This window comes from Brienomyrus brachyistius, chromosome 8 (genome assembly GCF_023856365.1).
Source record: "Brienomyrus brachyistius isolate T26 chromosome 8, BBRACH_0.4, whole genome shotgun sequence".
Taxonomy (NCBI): domain Eukaryota; kingdom Metazoa; phylum Chordata; class Actinopteri; order Osteoglossiformes; family Mormyridae; genus Brienomyrus; species Brienomyrus brachyistius.
The window spans coordinates 2,327,456-2,346,484 of record NC_064540.1 but is presented as its reverse complement, the minus strand read 5'-3'; the positions used below and the strand labels follow the sequence as shown (position 1 = coordinate 2,346,484).

General features: G+C 45.6%; 1 protein-coding gene and 1 long non-coding RNA gene across 3 annotated transcripts; one reads left to right on the top strand and one right to left on the bottom strand.

The window, feature by feature from the left end:
- Positions 1 to 3,033: 3,033 nt before the first annotated feature.
- Positions 3,034 to 9,532, bottom strand: LOC125747481 (uncharacterized). Of its 2 annotated transcripts, XR_007399317.1 has the most exons (4): positions 9,349 to 9,532; positions 9,175 to 9,200; positions 5,619 to 7,167; positions 3,034 to 5,170 (listed from the first exon to the last, which is right to left on the bottom strand). It is a non-coding gene; the product is annotated as an uncharacterized LOC125747481 (long non-coding RNA). The 2 variants fall into 2 exon arrangements; XR_007399316.1 differs by having other exon boundaries at positions 3,034 to 7,167.
- Positions 9,533 to 9,673: 141 nt separating this feature from the next.
- Positions 9,674 to 17,578, top strand: igsf8 (immunoglobulin superfamily, member 8). The gene is made up of 6 exons (XM_049022768.1): positions 9,674 to 10,459; positions 12,150 to 12,530; positions 12,832 to 13,302; positions 14,489 to 14,911; positions 15,271 to 15,696; positions 15,845 to 17,578. The coding sequence occupies exons 1-6, from the start codon at positions 10,420 to 10,422 to the stop codon at positions 15,970 to 15,972; spliced, it is 1,869 nt and encodes a 622-aa protein (XP_048878725.1). The 5' UTR covers positions 9,674 to 10,419; the 3' UTR covers positions 15,973 to 17,578.
- The last annotated feature ends 1,451 nt before the right edge of the window (positions 17,579 to 19,029 follow it).

The window sequence follows — 19,029 nt, the reverse complement described above, 5'->3', positions numbered from 1 at the left end:
CACTGGATGTCTGTACCACAGTACTCCTGTATCACTGAATGTCTGTATCACAGGATGCCTGTATCACAGGACGTCTGTATCACAGTATGCCTGTATCACTGCATGCCTGTACCACAGGATGCCTGTATCACTGGATGCCTGTATTTACAGTACGGCTGTATCACTGGATGCCTGTATTACTGGATGCCTGTATCACTGGATGCCTGTATCAGATTTCTGTGCATGCGGGATGAGGACATAGATTTATATTGACTCTATTAACTAATGATAGATGATTGGTGGGATAGAAGTTTTTTCCAAAAAGCTACTGAAGCTTCCAGCAAAGCCACATCCTCTGTGTTTATACTGTACACTGTATGTATGTGTGCGCGCTTAAGTACTTACTGCATCAGCCTTTGAGGTTATTTAAAAAATTTACCCAAATGCACAACAATTGCTGATGTCTATACAGCCATGTACATAGTTTTATTTAAAAGTTTAATAGTAAATCAGCCACAAGGAATTTATTGTTTTCAATTTAATGAATGTTAATTCAAATTTAGTGTATCTATGAATCCAAATCCGAGATAGATTTAGGTATTTTAATTTCAATAAATAAATCCCATGTTCTACCCACGTCGTGTGGGTTTCTTCTGGTCCCTCTGGTTTCCTTTTGCAGTCTAAATACCTTTAGTTAGGCTATTCTGTATCTCTAAATTGACTGTAGGGTGTGAGTTTGTGTGAGTGTGCAATTGGCCAATGACGGACTGGCGCAGTATTGGTCGAGGTCCATCTTAGGCAAACCTTACCGCTGGTGCCCACCATCTGAGACAAAGTGGATCTGGTTGCTGAGTCACCCCTCCCCAGCAGATAGCGCCCTAGTGATGACTAATGAGTGGCCCAGCACTGGAGTGACATCCTGTCCAAGGTGTGCCCCTACCTTGCACCCTCTACTCCCTGGAATAGGCTGCAAGCACTCCCACAAGACCAGTGCCAGGCAGAGGTGCAGTGACAGGACAGACAGGGCAGGTGATGGCCTGGGGCCCCCAGCGGGGAGGGGGCCCCCGAGGGCGGCCGAATGTATAGTAAATTCCAATGACAAATCTGCTTTATTTGTGTATCCTGTTTATCACCATAAGTAAAATAAAGGTAATAAACTTTACCATGCCGGAGGAGGGCGAGTTGGAGGGCCCCACTGAGTTTTTTGCCTAGAGCCCCCAGAGTGCTTAGAATCATCTATGGTACCAGGGCAAGTGTCACAAGATAGACGGAAATACTATATTGATATAACCTTGTATTAACTACATTAATTATACACAAATTACATAATATGGGTGAAGTGGTGGTTCCGAGGCTAGGGATTTCTGCCAGCAATCGGAAGGTTGTTGGTTTAAATTCTGTTAATGCCAGGAGTGATCCTACTCCATTCGGCCCTTGAGCAAAGGCCCCTAACCTGCAATTGCTTCCTCCTGGGTATGACGTTAATCTACATCCAGCCCTATAAGGAGGTCCTCCAACTTACAGGAAAGTTTGGGAGTCATTGGCAGGATTGGCACTCCAGCCACTGGAAAAATATTACACTGTTCCATTTGCACTATTGTGGTGGGGTATCATCCACTGCACGGCTGCACTCAGGTTCTCATCCCTGAGGTGGTTCGTTATGTGGTGGGTGCAGCAACACACTGTAATCAGTGCCCTCCCCCCCTTACCTCTCTTCATAATATAAACAATTAGACATAACACATATATCATTTAAAACACAAGTTTTGAAGCAGACTGACTGTTTTACCATATTTCTCTTCAGCTATGTAGAATTATCCATTATTTACACAGCTTGTCTGTCTGGAGTTCGATAACAAAGTTGCACCATGACATAATGCTCTTCATACAGCTCAGCTTCTGTTACATGTAAACCTGGTAATAAATGTACACAAAACATGTAAGGTTTCTGGACTTCCCCTAACAGTCCTGCGTTAGCGCAGACACGCAAGCTGGAACTTGTCTGAAAGGATTTGCCAGTTATTGTTTTAGACAGGAACTTTATAGAACACATTTTGCTTGGTAAAATACGAATATGTAGTAACGAATATGTAGAATATGGAATGACTGCAGCCACCCCGTGAACATGTTACTTTTAGACATCGATATCGCCATCTAATGGTCAATCTTAAAGTCTGCGAACACAGTGATACTTTTAGGCATCATTGTCGCCATCTAGTGGTTAATCCTAAAAAGTAGGAAAGTTCCGTTTGGAACCGCCTGTCTGTTACACAAATAGGAAAATCTGGGTTTCTGATTAGTATGCCTACACAACATATTTCGATGCAGTTGGGGTTGCGAAAGTGCCACAGTTTCTATCCATATATTTTCAACAATACAGGGACACAGAGGCAAAAGCAGAGATTTGGTTTTAAAACTGGTAGGGACCAATTCAGCCTTGAAATCCCACCCGGCAAAACACACACAGTTTTCGCATGATATTGGAATGGACGTGTCTCTACTGCCCACACCAAAATGGACACCTTTGCACTACCTGGAGCCTACAGCAAGCAGCATGTGGCACAGGGCTGAGGACACCCTATCTGAAGACATCCTATCTGAAGACACCCTATCTGAAGACATCCTATCTGAGGACATCCTATCTGAGGACATCCTATCTGAAGACACCCTAGGGCAGGAATCAACAACCGGTCCAAGAAAAAACGGCTCTATCCATGGCAAAATGTTTCAGTTGAGAAGATGCTACGCTTTTAAGGACTATGTCTGTAAATTTCAAAACAAACATACAAGCAAATAAAATTTCATTTTCATCAAAAGGTCATGGGGATACCCCCCCTCCTCCCCCTTGCCCCTGCCCAGGAGAGCAAACGCCCAACCCCAAGAGGACATAATAACCGTAACCCAAATTCCTGGTATTTCATGCAAGGCAATGCAAAGAGGCAAATTATTCAATCAGGCGATATCTGTCAGGTTTCGCGGGTGAGGACGGGCAGGCTGGCAGGAAGGAGGCAGGGAAGGATGACACAGGCAGGCAAAAGGCGGGGAAAAGTGGGGATTTATTAGGGGCAAGACATGGGAGATACGGGAAGACCAGGACATCTCAACGTTACAAAACATCTGATAACATCACTAACATCAGTGACGGACCTCGGACAGGGCAAGATGTGGATTGATATAGACAAAGACAGGGCAAAATAACAGGGCACAGCTGGGCATGATTGGGGAAGCACACATGGATAATCAGGGGGTGTGGCACACACGAGGATCGGATGAGCCGGGCATGACAGTATCTAGCCTTGCCGACCTGCCAAAAACATGGAGCAATTACCAAGAGGGCCAAGACACATCTGATCTCACCAAATTATGAACATTTTTTCTTGTTAATTTGCTGTCATCTCTAAAATAAAAGATTTGCTCTTGACACTAAATTCGTATGCCAAAATGCTGCAGCATACATAATGACAAAAGTTGTCTGTAATCCGAACGTCTGATCACACAATAAGTCACATGAGCACTTTTGGAAATATTGTGCTTTTAGCGCCACCTTGTGAGAAAATTCAGCTGCCGCACTGAACCAGAAGCAGATCTTTCAGCCCTGGAGCGACATGGTACAGATCAGTTTACACTGGCTGTTAGTATTACTGGTAATGATTCCTTCTGTGGTTAACTGAAAGAAAAAGTAGGATTATACGAGAATGGGCCTGATCACCATTAGGAACTGACTCCTTCTGTTGCCTCTAGACATGAAGTTGTACAGTATTTTATATAACACAGGGAACACCCCCAACAAATATGGGATCATTTTCAAAATATGAATACACAATACCTGGAACGCTAAACGATTTTTATTAAATGGATGTGTTTGGGAATGAATATTAATATTATGGTAGCCTACAGCCTGTTTCTCAACCTAGTCCTCAGGGTCTGTCTGGGGGGGGACTCAGTGAACCAGGCTGGGAAACACTGGTTTACAATTTAACTCAAAGCCTCTATGTGTCAGGGTAACACCACATAATGTTTTGACCCTAATCATTTTTCCGTTTGTAATACTCAGAAATATTTCCGTCGCTACCATTTCATCAGAAAGTGTTGTTATAAAAGAGGAATGCTAAAAACATCAACAAGAGGCTACAAGGCACCAGCGCAGGGTAATGTGCTGCCGACAACTGGGTGAACCTCCACGTTATAACTGAATTGTGTGACATTCCAATTTATTTATTTTTAATAAGTCAAAAATGTACCGCAGGGGGTTGTATTACAATACGGCAGAAATCATGTAAGGAGAGAAGACCCATATTTTAGAAATGAGTGAGTGCAGATGGATTTTAAAGAAAAAAATGCAGAAGTACCACAAAAAACAGCAACAGGGAATGAATATTATAAGTTCCTCCATCACTGTTTCCAGAAAAGTACAGGTTTAGGCTCTTTCTATTGTGAGCTTATACTTTTCAAAAAAGTACTATTTTCCCCCAAGATTCCTATTGTCCTACTCTCTGATCTTTGAGTTCAATAAACTCTCTTTTGTTTCACCATAACGCCTGCTTTTGTACCCCGCTTTTGTACTTAATTGGCAATATAAATTCAAATCAATATTCAATTATTCAATCGTCAGTAAATTTTGTGTATTAATAATAACCTGCTAATTAAATTAAAAGCAAGCACCGCCCACTCGGGACAGGTAGCTTAGTTACACTGCTGGATCCTATTTGGTGCCATGACCCTTCTCAGCTGTGTCCAATTTCCTCGTCATAGATTCCCATGAGATGTGAGATCTTCTTGTTCTTCCAGAGTTTGAGCAGTATTTCCTCAGTATTGGTTCTGTCTACCAGTGTATGTGTTTTCGCTTCATTCCCAGACTTTGAGCGTTTGCATAGCCTGCTGACCGGCGTTGCACATCGCCCGACCTTTGCCTGGACCACCAATTATAAGCCCACCCAGCCCTCTGATCGCCAGTGCCCATCGACTCTTGCCACAACCTCACGATTTGAATTCCAAAACTCGACCCATTTCTGTCTCACTGCATTTGCTCCCCATTAAAAGACCTGGTTTTCAAAAAGGATCCGTGTCCCTTTCTTCAGTGTCGGAGGCACTGAGTGTCCTGCCTCGGTCATGGGTGTAGAAAAAGTGTTTTCATTTCCTACTGCAGATGTAGCATCCAGAGTCTGCCTTCAGCGCCCGAAAGACGAGGAGTCTGAAGAGGCGGATGGAAAAGCGGTTTTGAGATCCATTGTATGGCCGAACTCACCAGTCTATCACTGACACGTCTTTCAGAGCCTTATTGTCCTTGCTGCCAGTATGTCTCCTGCAGTACCAGACAACTGAATGGGCCTCTTCTGGTTTACAAAGACAGGGAAACCCATCTGTCATAGCTGCCATGAAGGTAGCATCATCAAACACTAAAAAGGCACATCAAACCTTCTTGGCAGAAATCTCCTCTGTTTATTCCGGAATCTCATAGGCAGAGAGCAGTGGTATCAATCCGATTCAGGAAGAAGCAACATTTGTAAAGCAGCTCTCATAACGGGTAACTCGACAAATACTAGTGAATATATGCTTCCTCAGGATGACTTAAGCGTTGCTATGGAGATCATTCTAACCAACAAGTCTTCACTCTAAAGTAGAATGAGCATCTTACAAACCGGTGATGTTCAAATATGTTAACTTCCATCCATCCATACATCCATTTTCTGTACCCGCTTGTTATATTCGGGGTCATGGGAGTCCGGAGTCTATCTCGGCACCTACGGACATAGGGAATAACCCAGGAAGGGGCGCCAACCCATCACAGGGCACACTCACACACCATTCACTCACACACCATTCACTCACACACCATTCACTCACACACCATTCACTCACACACCATTCACACCTATAGAAAATTCGGTATTTCCACATTGCATCATATTTTTTAGTCTCTCTGGGAAATTAAAATAATACGTAAAAAACATGTTGCAGGCTGCCTAAAACCGTCAAATGCTGGGGTCTAGGATTTTTTACACCATATACCACCTCAGAAAGAATTAAACTCTCTGCAGGCCAGTAGTGAAAAAGTAGTAGTTAGTGTGTTTTATTTTTTAGTTCAGCTAGAAGGCTGAACTAAAAGCCAAATCATAAATCTTTCTGTTTTCTTGTTTGGTTTGTGGAAGCCTACTAGCTTGACAAAGGCGATAAACGCCAATGAGTCACTGTCAGATACCGTCACCATCCCACTCTGTCCCTGCTTACAACGCTGCCTTGGGCTATGAGAACAATATCTGTAGGTGTGAGCTAGCTAGCACATGTGGCCGGCCCTAATGTATGTCACGTAGCCTAAAATGCACTGCGTTTGTAGGGTTATTAGCATAACGCTATTTCAGAAAACAAAAGATAAAGTATTAGCGCCATGCCAGCACTTGGTGAGAAACCTGACATTTATGTGTGTTGTTCACATGATACCAGTGTTTATTATCATTTTAGTTACTACCAAACGTTTTTAAAGACAGTCCCACTCCACCACCTGCATAAGAATGTCTTTCTCTGTAGACAGGATTATACATGAGTTTGAGCTTTGGAATGAGGAAATCCCACTTTCTTTATTTACTTTTTCAATTAAGAACAGCATGTTAATAACACTATGACCCAAAGCATTTGGACTGTATGACATACTGTAGGGTCAACCACATGTGCTAGCTAGCTACATTAGGTCGTGAACCAGTCAGTGTTGTAAGGTTAGTGTTACGATCGTCCGGGAAGCGGGCGAACGCGCTGGCAGGCGAGCAGGAAGGAAGCACGCGAGCAGGCGTAAGCAGGGTGAACGGGGATTTATTATAATTACGCGGACTGGGGAACATGGCACGCCGACTGACATCACGTAACATCAATGACGGACAAAGGACTCGGGTAAGACACGGACTGAAATACACAGGACTGATTGAAAATAAGCAGACACAGCTGGGTACAATCCGGGAAACACACGTGGGTAAGCAGGGGGCATGGCACACAGGAGGAGCCGACGAGCAGGTCATGACAGTTAGCACGCAAAAGCTTTTTTCACCTTCAGCGTTTGTTTAACGATGGATTTTTCATGGACGTTGATCCATCCTCCTCTGGTCCCTTTTTTCGCTTCTTCCTTTCTTCCTCAGCGCCATGTGTCGCCACCCACTGGGAAATCTCTCACGGCTCCTGGTGGGTACTCCGCCCCCGCACCTAACACGAAACATGTGGTCTGAAAATATCAGCACATGGAAACGATCAAATAAATTCAGTCATACTGGTAACCGGAAGCTGAACATCCTTGAGGTCGATGGATAGTTTGCTTGATCGACTGACGAATAGACAATTTGTTAAAAATAGTACCATTTACATAACAGCAATTACACAGAACAGACAACCGATGCCCAACAAAAGCACTGCATAGCTTACTGACTCAGCAGAGCACAGCCCATGCGCCGGTCTTGGTCATATATACAGTAAATAATTAAAATTATCACTACTGACATTGTGAAAAATATTTTGCCTTATCGCTCTGTCCTAATCTATATATATTTTGGGCAAAAAAGCAGTGGATACCCTAAAAATGTAGTGACTGGTGTAATGCACTGGGTCTCTGTTTACTATAAAATGGAGTACAACAAAATCCCAACTAGGGTGACCAGTGGCCTGTACTGCGAAGAGGGGTTACTGGCTTATCGGGGTAACACGTCGGATTTAAGGTACCACAGTTTAAATGGACTTCATATTCACTTTCATTTTGCCCAGACTACCTTAAATCCAACAAGTTACCCCGGTAACCCAGTATCCCCGCTTCGTAGTACAGGCCCCAGGGGCTTCCAGTAAGAGTTACATTCCATCAGAAGGATGTTTGGTACCACCGCGAATCTTCAGAATTGCTTCAGCAGCTGGCTGGACCTTGGACACAATAAGATCAGCTTTAAGGAGGAATTAACTTGAACAAAGCACCCAAAAAAAAAAGCAACTATCAGAAGACTCCCACCATGATGCAGTGCTGAAAGCTGTTAGCGATATAGCCAGCTTGTGATGCGCAATAAGCCCTCCTGCCTTTAGAGGGTGCTAATGAGTTAGCATCTCAGGACACATTTCAAGCATATGTCCAAAGCCTGCCAGACATAACAGGGAGAGTAAATCAGCAACAGTGTGACACGGCTTGATTCGGCATTCTGATTCTCCTCCTCTGATCACTGCTGAGTAAATGAGCACAGGTATCTTTCCAGTATCGGTCATACTCTGAGGTGGACAACTGAAAACACATTACTAACACGAGTCTCGAGTTTTACATTTGCATCATAGTTTACATTTATTTATCTCGCAGACACTTTTATCTAAAGGAATGTACAACTGAGAAGTCAGGAATTTGGGGTTAAAGGCCTCACTCAAGGGCCCAACAGTCAAATCACTCTGTAAGCCCTGGGATTTGAACCAACAACCTTCTACTCTCGGGCAAAGCCTCACAGGCAGCTGAGCCACACACTGCCCAAGAAATTTACAAATCGTTTATATTCCGAATACCAAATATTTCATACATGAAATACATGTAATAGATATTAGTTTGTAGTCACTTCTGCTATCAAGGGCCTTTTCCTGACTCCAGCAAATGTCTTAATAAGCAATAAATTCATAGTAGAAATGACATTTGGGTCTATGCATTTAGCAGATGCTTCTGTCCAATGCACCATACAAGTGAGGCATATAGCATATTTTAAATATACATGCTGTCAAGGAATCGACTAGGCATAAGTGCAGCTAGGCTGAGCTTCCACTGAATTCCACTGAACAAATGTAAAGCAGCACAGGAGAAAGAGCTACACAATATCCTATAAATGGTGCAAGAACCTATGAGACAACTATAGAAGTCACCTGACAAAATGTAATCCTAAAAGCATTCAGGAAACATGGAGTGGAGCAAGCTATCTGAGGTGTTCCTGGAATAAATGGATCATGAGGTATTTCTTGAAGGAGAACAATAAAATCCTATCATTAGATTCAGAGACTCGAGTGCCCGCAATGACAACATGGAACCAAAAGTCACACCCAAGGCTCGTGCCCTGTGCTGCAGGCGTAGGGTCACCAGCATGCTGCACACATGTGTCATGGGTGACTGTAGTGCCCAAGTTAAGTTATAGGTTATTATGGCGTTTCAAATGATTCAGTTTCCTTTAAATGACCGGATTAATCATCGCGTGTGTTCTGATTTACCTGCTCGTCATTTACGGGAGGAGGTCCTGGGACAAAGAGAAAAATGAAGTTTCAGCCTTTCCCGATGATGCAGTCAGAGAGGTACTTTCGCAGCCAGAAGGGCAAAACCGAGAAATTCAGAGCACGTTTCTACCCTCCGGCTGTCCGTACACTATAGGACTCCCGATGACTTACACGCCACTTGACGCACTTTGTGCCATTCTTCACTTTCATTCATCTTTCTGATTATTGCATTTTGTAAATAGTTACGGATATCCATAAATACATGCATTTTCTATCCCCACCGCTACGGGCGCAAGGCAGGAAATAACCCGGGGTGGGGCAGCAACGCAGAAGTTACGGAAATCACTGCTTTATTTTCGACTTATTTAACGTTTTGATGTTTTTTGCCATTTTAATCTTGTTTATTCTTATTTATTTTTCTGTATTATCTTTCTTTGATGTACGCATTTCCATTTCGAGTACAATCTAGGAAGCAGTTAGAAAAGGCATTTCGCTTCACACGTGTACAGTGTGTTTGTGATATAACTTGAATTATTGGTGATACTGTTATTGTGGTCATTAATATTACAGAAATCCTGTTAAATCCAGGAATAAAATTCCTGAACATCCGTAGAATAAATGCTCTGCTAAGACTAACGACGAATTACTGCGAGAGAGTCGCGTGTTAGAGCCGTGGGGGGAGGGGCTGGCCTAGATATCGGCGTTAATACGGGAACTGATTGGTGAGATTTGTTATACAGAAAAACCAAAATCAATCTGATCTGATTGGTTCCGGCGCGTCTATCTGGTTTCGGACCAATAAGGAGCAAGTACGTTGATTTTTGTATTGAGAGAGAAAAGAGAGGATGTGTTAATGTCCCGCCTCAGGCTGGGGCTTTCAGTGTCTACATTAGTATGCAAGAGGTTTGTTGGGCTGCTAGGGAACGAACTGGGAGGGAACTATTCGGGGATCCTTCGGTTTCGATTAAAGATTGGAAAGTACTTAGACGAACGGGGAAGCTACGATGTGCAATAGTAGATACTTCCCATCAACCAGATTTGTTTTTATTATCAGCAACTCGTGGTAACATTCCGCCTACTTTATAACCATAGTCGCTGGTCTTTGAATTGGTTTAACGCCATACGTGTACAGTTTTTGGTCGTTGATCCTTTTTTTGAGTTTGCGGGCGTGAAGATGCGCAGGGGCGTCTCGACCAGCCAGTGATTTCGGTCCTTCGGCTCGTTTCTTTCCAGCGCTCCGGGATGCCGTCGCGCCTGTCAGCGCTGCTGTGCCTGCAGTGGGGTGAGTTACGCCCGGTGGTACATTTCTATGCTTATGATGTGCCGTCCCCCAGCACTGAGAGCTGCACGTCCATCTGTTATACTTAATCCACCCCATTTCGTAATGGGAAATACACGACAGCGACTTGTTCGTCCCCTACATCCTAATGTCTGGTTTCTTCGGTTTAGAAAGGACTCGATAACGCAATATCGTCATTATCACCTGTGCCACCTCCTGATTTTAGTGGCGCATTATAAAATATTGACTAATCCAAAGCAGGAAAGGGGAAATTAATTAATTTGTTCCTCTCGGATATATTGGAATACATAACTAACGCATATATTGATTTACAAGAAAATAAATCTTAAGTATTTACATTCATTTCCATAAAGAGGAACACGACATTAGACTAATATTTTACTGTGTGTTTCTTAATAATCGTTATGAAAGCCAAATGTTTTCACGTGTATAACATTAATAGCGTTGGTTGTACCTTTATTCTTTAATTCAGGAAGTTTGCTTTCACTAGGACACAATTTCCCCTTGAAACTCCCCACATGTGCACAAATATCTGCCTGGATCCCCGTCGTAGCTCGGTATCAGCCCGTGTCGAGCCCCCGCCGTCATTAACGCTTTATCCGCTTAAGCCCCCTAACTGTCTGCTAGCAGTCATCCGTGTCTCCGGTGGCGCTTATTTGTTTAACATTGCAGCGATCTTTGGTTTTTCCATGCGCCCCTTTTCTTAACTCCTTCTAATATTATCTTGTAATTTTTACAGTGATTGTAATAGGCTTCTGGACTGTACAAGGCGCATAAACTACTGCGTATGTCAGAGGCGGCTATATATATATATATATATATATATATATATATATATATATATATATATATATATATATATATATATATATATATGTATATATATATATATATATATATATATATATATGTATGTATGCTGGAAAATGCTTCAACTAAAGGGTTTCATGGAGAGATAATACGAAATGTACGCGTATGCATCAGAATAAAAAACGACGTGAAATATCATGTGCTGTTTTACTGTACAGCCATTTCTTAATGTGCAACATGCAAGATTCGTTAGACTTAAAACCATGGCTGTAATTCGGCCAGTAATTATCTAAAACCCCCTTTGAAAGCGTCACCAAGACGGATTTTTGTCATTTGTACAGCAAGTAAAACCTGCCTCTCGTTTCAGGTTTATCGGCATTTCTTTAGGTGGCGTAATGGTCGTTTTCTTCTTGGCCCTTAACATCAGTTTCGCGTGGTCGCCGTTTCCAGTTTTGAACAAACACACAACCCGTTCCTACGCGAAAGGACCAAAGTTACAAATGTAAAGCCATATAAGCTGAGTTAGGAGCTGTGGGCTACTGGTTTGGCATCCAAAGATGTGTCATGTCGTTTGAATAATGAACGCTAGCTACCATAAATATAGCCATGTAAATTGTAATATTTCTGTTTCATAATTTTATGCCTGAATAGTTAATAGGCAGTGTATTTATGTATCTAGACTTATGATGAGTCACAATGAGGATTACCAGAACACTCACCAGAAGAGGAAGTTATCTTTATATACAGATATTTTGGGTTAACTTTTCCACTAATATAACTTAGTTCCTTTTAAACAATGTTATCATGCGTGTGGATTAAACACGGCCTTGACCCCACTCCCTACCGTTCGCGTCTCTCGCAGTGCTCCAGTGTGTCTTTTGCCGTGATGTCACCGTCCCCGCCGGCCCGCTGTACCGCGTGGCGGGGTTCCCGCTGACACTGCCCTGCTCAGTGACCGGGTACGAGGGCCCGCGCATGCAGAACTTCGAGTGGTTCCTGTACCCCGAGGACTCGGACAGCCGGCAGATTGGCGTCATCTCCACACAGGACCGGGGCTTTTCCTACGCCCCCTTCCAGCCCCGCGTCCGTTCGGGTGAAGTACGGGTGGAGAGGGACTCGGGAGACCGGGCCGCTCTGGTGGTGCAGAGGCTGCGACCCGAAGACCAGGGGCGCTACGAGTGCTACACCCCCAGTACCGACACCCGGTACTATGGCAACTACAGCGCGTCTGTAACCATCAAAGGTATGAACCATTTTCCCGGCGCTGTACTACGGTAATATTAGAAACCTTCACTTAAAGGAATAACATTAAAAAGAATTAAATTTTCTCCTTGTGCGGGAGAAAATTATCATCCTGTTTTTTTTGCTTCGCTGTAGTTATGGAACCTTCTGGAAGCTAATTAAATCATTTGCATGGTGTGTCCTGTAGACCAAGCAGTGAAACCCGAGGCCACTTGCCAGTATCTAATGCAAATGTGATTTCTTTTCTCGTTTTCTCGGCCACTTCCCTTTTTGTAATTCTATGATTATGCGTCTACCGGCAGTGATCCCTGATACGCTCCAGATAAGCCACTCCCACTCTCTGAGCCGCCAACCACTGATCGAAGGGGCAGAGCTGCAGCTGACGTGCGAGGCCGCCGTCCAATCCAAAGAGCACACTCACCTGTCCGTCACCTTCGGTGTGCGGGGCGGGGCTGGATCCAGGGCTGTTACCAGTGGGCAGGGCCATAACCTGAGGGAGATCATCAGCATTGGCCGTGAGCTGGCCGTGATCCCCGGCCGGGGCGGAGACTATGAGAGGAGGTACCAGGATGGTGAGATCTCCCTGGAGAAGAGGAAAGGGAAGTCCGCGGGAGACCGGGACCTGTATGTTATGAAGATGGCCGCCGTTGCCCCGAGCGACTCCGGTGCCTATTTTTGTGAGGCGACCCAATGGATTCTGGACCCGGATGGAAGCTGGTCGAAGCTCGCCCACAGGACAATGGAACTGGGAGACCTGACTGTGAGGCCGCTGGGTCAGTACCCACCTTAGTCCTTATGTCAGTCCCGTCCTCTGTAATATAGAATATAGTGCCTGACAGTGTTATAAAGGAAAACAAGTACAGATAATGATTAATCATCCATACAAAACACCTGAAGAATGCAAACCTTTATAAATTAGCCATAAAAGGTGCTTTCGACCAGCAATGCACGACAACATATAAACTAAACAAACTTGGCATTAATTGTTGCAAAGTAATTCTTTGTGCAAACCGAAATAGCTATAACTAACTGTTACTTATATAAGATCAAAATTACATTACGAAGATACAGCATTAACAATGCAATACTATAGTATTTAATTAGTAAAAGCATCATCTGTAGGACAAAGGTTATTTAAATCATTCTGCTTCACTGTCATGCAGTTGTTAATATAAAAAGGAATAGAAAAATGCCTGATTTGCCTGCCTGTCTGGTTATGATCGTTTGATGTGGCCGCATGCCGCTAAAGGTTCTGCCCGTTGCAGTAATAATTAAGCGTATCCCCTAGAGTCTGACTTATCGCTTCCCCTTATTCCTGTCCTTTGTGGCTTACTGTGTTTTTTTTTATGTGAAAGTGTGAGTCCCCTGCTGCCGTCACGTCCTTATAAGTTAAGCTAGAGGTGTATTTCAGTGTACAGATGACCGATGACATAAGTGCAGAAGGTTACATAGCCAAGCTAAACATAACTGTGATGTCATCTGCAGATGCTGGATTAAAACAGCCAGTATTTAGTAACTCTCAGTTTTGTCCTTTAAAAAGGAGCAGCAACACACAGACGTAATCAAGGCCATTAACTCTGGCTGTAGTTATTATGTCCGTGACCCTTTTCGGAGATCAGAGCAGTGTTTTTGCAGGCTGCTTTTCTGCTATTTTTAGGGCACTGTGTGTTTGTGATTAGCAATGTATGTAGCTAGAGGTCTGATGTGTGTAAAGTTAGGTGGCATAAACAGGGGCGGGGCCATAGGGGACCCCAGCTGAAAGCTGATTGGCCCCTGGAGTGCCCCCTCCCCTGTCACTCACCCAATCAAAACACATGATAATGTACTGATAAAGGTTAGTCCCTCTGTATGAATTATGGCCCTTCTTATGCCCCCCGCCTGGAATCGCCCCCCTGAAAAGTTGATTTAAACCCCTCCACCCTGCCGAAATCTCAATGCCGCACTCTGTTTGCGTTCCAGCTGACACCGTGACAGTGAGCACCACCCCCAGTGGGGCGGTAAACCTGCCCATCGGCTCCCCCCTCAGGCTGACCTGCGAGGTGTCCGGTGTGGGCGCCTGGAACCGCTCGGCGCTGCTGGTGAGGTGGACGCGGCGGGGGGGCGGGGAGGGCACGGCGGTGGCCCCCGAGGTGGAGGTTGCCCGGATGGGTCCAGATGGGGTGACGAGCTGGGGCGACGACGCCAGCCGCGGTGGGGGCGGCGCCGTGGAGATGGAAGCACAGGGGCGGTACTCCCTCCGCCTGTTTTCGGCACATCCCGCCGACTCGGGCACATATCGCTGCATCGTCAGCATCTTCGCCGGACACCGTGACCCGGGACCGTCCAGTCCGGCCTCCGTTACCCAGAGGTCCGGTGGGGTGACCGTCAGCTTCACGGCCAAAGGTGAGGGATTCGCCTCCCCATCACACTTCAGTTACTCATTCACACTTTCACTTTAAATATCTGTCAAATATGTAGCAATTAGTCAGATGTTAATTAATACAGTATGAAGCACATCAGAGCTGAATTTCCACAAGGGCTTTGAGGAATAGATAATTATTTGCGGGCGCTGAGAGTAATCATGGTTCATGTCGTGAGGCTTAATGAGCACATTTGGTGTCAGTTTTAATTGCACTGATTTTATTGGGGCTCTATAATTCATTCATTTACAGCCTTGGCCTCACTAAGGTTCTTCGCAGGTTATGGCATGAGTCCGTCCCCGTTAATGGTCCGTCTGTCTTTCCATTGTTTCCTCCCCCCAGAGGTCCGTGTAGCCGCGGCGGCTACGCTAGCGCGCGGACCTCTCCTAAAGCGGGGCGACACCGTCACTTTGCTCTGCAACGTTACCGTGACGACCGCAGGCCCGTACCAAGTGGAAGTGCAGTGGTTCCATAAGAGGGAGGAGCCGGGGTCCTCCGGGGAGGAGCCCACGGGGGACGGGCACGCTCCGCTGCTGGCGGCGCTGACGCACGAGGGCCTGTCCCGTCTCCACGGCAACTTTGGGGATGTGAGCGTGGACCAACCAGAGCACGGTTACTACCGGTTACGCATCCACGGTGCCCAGATGCAAGACCAGGGGTATTACACATGCCAGGCGGAGGTGTGGGGGCAGGACCCACATGGGGCATGGTACAGCACAGGAGTGGCGGCAAAATCCACGCCTGTCAACGTCTACCTGTATTCCCGTGGTAAGTCTGTGTTTTTTTTCACAGTTGCTTGACCTCTTTTTATCTTTTGCGTGACTCCAGAAGGCCCCAGGGGGCTAATTTTCCCGGGGAAAACACTGGTTCGCAAACACAGATCGATTTACCCTCCTTTGTGTTCCTCTCTCCCCAGCGATGGACCTCCTCCTCATTCCCCTGGTGGTGGGCGTGTCCTCGGCCCTCTTTGTGGGCGTGGTCGTCGCCGGCACGGTGACCTGCTGCTTCATGAACCGCCTGGCCAGGCGCCGCTCTCAGAAATAGCGCACATGCTTCCTGGAGACGGCGGGAGGAACGGCTGCCGCGTCGTGTAAATGTTTACTTTAGCGATCACGAACTAGACGTGTGGCATGCAGCGGGTCTCAGGAAAACAGTGGAATGGTTCGCGGAAACGGACGTCATGGACCCGCAGCTGGACCCTGTAACGTAGAAAGTCCGTCGCTGCAAATCTGTCGCCCGTGCCACTTTTTCTTAATCGTAAAAACCGTCCTAAGTCCGTCCCTCAGAAGGGGATCAGAATTCTTAGCAAACAGCCATAAGCTCTTTCCCTCTACAGGGAAAAAACTTTTTTTTTTTTATATCTCTGATTTATATGTGACTTACTTGAGTGTGTTGTCATAAGATCTCAGGGCAGGAGTACCATGTGGGGGAAAATGTGAGTATAAATGACAGTTAAATGCTGGGAAACATGCCACTGATTGTAAAGTCGTCTCCGGTCTTCATCCGCCCACTAGGGTCACGGTCTACACTCATTACCGAGTGAATGGTCTGCGCGGGTGATATCCAAGGCCAACCGATGGTCGCTGCTGCCTAGTCAGCGCGGTAAAAGTATTTTCCATCGCAGGAGGTCAGCGTGGAGCGACGCGGTTAGCTTTGGTGTGGGCAGTGCTGAGAGGAGAGACCCCACCCTCGCGGAAGCGTGGGAGAGCGAGGTCGCAGCGCCGGTTCTCACGCCCCAGAGTCGCGAGGGCGGGGCCCGCGGTGGCTGTTCCTGGCGCCCAGACACCTGCCGCGGGCCCAGGAATTTAGCTAGTTAATAACGTAGCTAGCAGTTTGGGCAGCTTCAGTGAGACGGTGCAGTGTTAATGGCGTTTCTGGCAGACAGTGTCGCACTGCAGGTGTGGATACTGCAAACGCGCGTGTATTCAAGGGAAGTGGGATGCGTTTAGGTTACTTTAGTTTTTTATTTCTGTGAAGCGCAGGTAGCCGCGCCGCGAGCTTTCAGATAGGCAGATGTTTGCTGCATTCTTGCCATTGGGTTCCAGCTGTTCCCCAGTTCACTGCAGTCTGGCACCCAGTGAGGCTTGAGGCGTTGAAGCCACGCTGGGTGGGACTTGCGTGCTGTCAGTCAATGGCAGCCTGTTTCTGATTGGTGATTCCATTGTAACATTTCAGTAACATCCAGTTGTTGTGTTTGCCCCTTTAAAATTAAATCCTTTAATATAAAGGGATTCCCAGCATCCTATAACTGGTATCATAACCACTAACTCGAGCCTTTGCTTATTATGAAAAGACTATACTGCCTTTGGTATTTACCTACAGGGACGATCTCCCTAAAACTGATTTATCCCTGAAACTAAACAGTCCATGCGATTGTGGTGCTAAGAGACGGTCGCGGATGGAATTAATGACGTTCATGTGAAGTAGCTCCTAATCCCTACCTTACGGCTTCCTGTCTTTGTTTCTCCGCTGCACGGACCGTGCATGTTAGTGTGGTTATAGGAGCTGTTGAATAAGCACTGTTCCGTTTTGCGAATAAGATGTATTTTTATGAGTTTGTAAAACTTTTAAAATTGTGACACGTTTTCACGTACACAGTTATTTTGTGTAATGGTTCTTTGCAAATGCCCAATAAACAGTGCATTGATAACTTGTCAGTGTCATTTGTGAATTATTCCGTATCTCTAAAGTAAGAAAAGTAACTTTCCATAATGAATGAAAGGTTTTCTTCAGCCAGGTGAACCTGAGTCAGCTTAGCATGTCTTTTGGATGTGAGGCCTGCTTGAAGATGAGGCCTTTCCTATCATGCCATAATAACGGCCAGTGGTTTTATGTCGTTCTTGGCTCATGATGTCATCATGATGTCATTTTTCTGCGTCAGACACACAGTCGCCTTCAACCACCTGAAAATGCAGCTTTTAAGAATGAAGACAAAAATCCTCTCCCTGTTCTGTGTGTCACGTTTGCATGTTCTCCCTGTATTGGCCAAGACATGTAGTTCGGTGAGCTGGTGTCTCTAAATTGCCCATAGCTTGTGATTATGTGCCTTGTAGGCGTCCTATTTAGGGCGCCCCCTGCTATCCAAGAAAGACTCCAGGACGCTATCCAACAACCCTGTAATGAAAAATTCTTTTTGGCTCCTCACTTTGTTACGCAGGGCATGTTTATGTTCATGGTTATAAGGGTTTAGTAATTGGATGCTGTTGCCCCAGAAACCTCTGGATACAATAGAAATTATTTAGGCTATAATTACTATAGCGACTAATTAAGCTCCCGTAAATCAATGATACAGATGCATTCTGATTGGTTGTGTACTTTCCCTCCACTCATCTTCCAACCACTTATCCTTGGCAGGATCTTCCAGGCAGCACAGGGCAATGGACTGAGGTAGCCCATAGACAGGCCCAGTTACCTTTAATTGCTTGCCTGAAACACTAAGGTCAGAGGATCTTTTGCGTGGCCATGGAGACCAGGCACCTGGGGGCCTGTTGGCTCTCTCTCAGATACAGTGGTTACAGGCAGCAGCTTCACCATGTCCATGCATTTCTGCTGTCTGGAGATTGGTCTCCAAATACTGCTGTGGGAATATGGGAGGGAAAGTGCTAGAAGCCTCTTTAAGGTTCACTGCGTCCTCCAGTGCCCCATCCCTGCCACCCTAAATGAGAGCACCATATAACTTCAAGGAAGATCCACTGGGAGGATTTTGGCCCCCTCGCTGTTCCACGACGGGACCAGCAGGTTGAACGGGAATTCTAGAAGAAGGCCGAGACGGTGACTGGAGTCGTGGGGAGGAAGATGGAGAGACAGTTCTGGAAACACAGCCAGCCTTAAGCAGCAAACCCACAGGATGCTCAGGGGAACACTGTACGAGGCAGGATGCCTCACTGCGACTATCTGGCTGCTGCAGTGCAAGATTAAATTAGGGGGATTAAACTAGCCTGCGAAGCGACATGTCTGCAAGATCTGTTTGGCGCTTGAGAGGTTCCTGGAGATGTTCCATAGTGAAGATTCTGATGTTGTGGATACAGGGTCCCGAATTTATCTGCTGTTGCTAAGCAGGGATTCTTAGTAGGGACAAGCTGGACTTTTCATTACTTCTAG

What these genes read in the sequence shown, in the direction of transcription:
- igsf8 (XM_049022768.1), top strand. Translation starts at nt 10,420, where the DNA reads ATGCCGTCGCGCCTGTCAGCGCTGCTGTGCCTGCAGTGGG. An exon ending in GCTGCTGTGCCTGCAGTGGG is followed by an intron (nt 10,460 to 12,149) that starts GTGAGTTACGCC and finishes CGTCTCTCGCAG; the next exon opens with TGCTCCAGTGTGTCTTTTGC. An exon ending in CGTCTACCTGTATTCCCGTG is followed by an intron (nt 15,697 to 15,844) that starts GTAAGTCTGTGT and finishes CTCTCTCCCCAG; the next exon opens with CGATGGACCTCCTCCTCATT.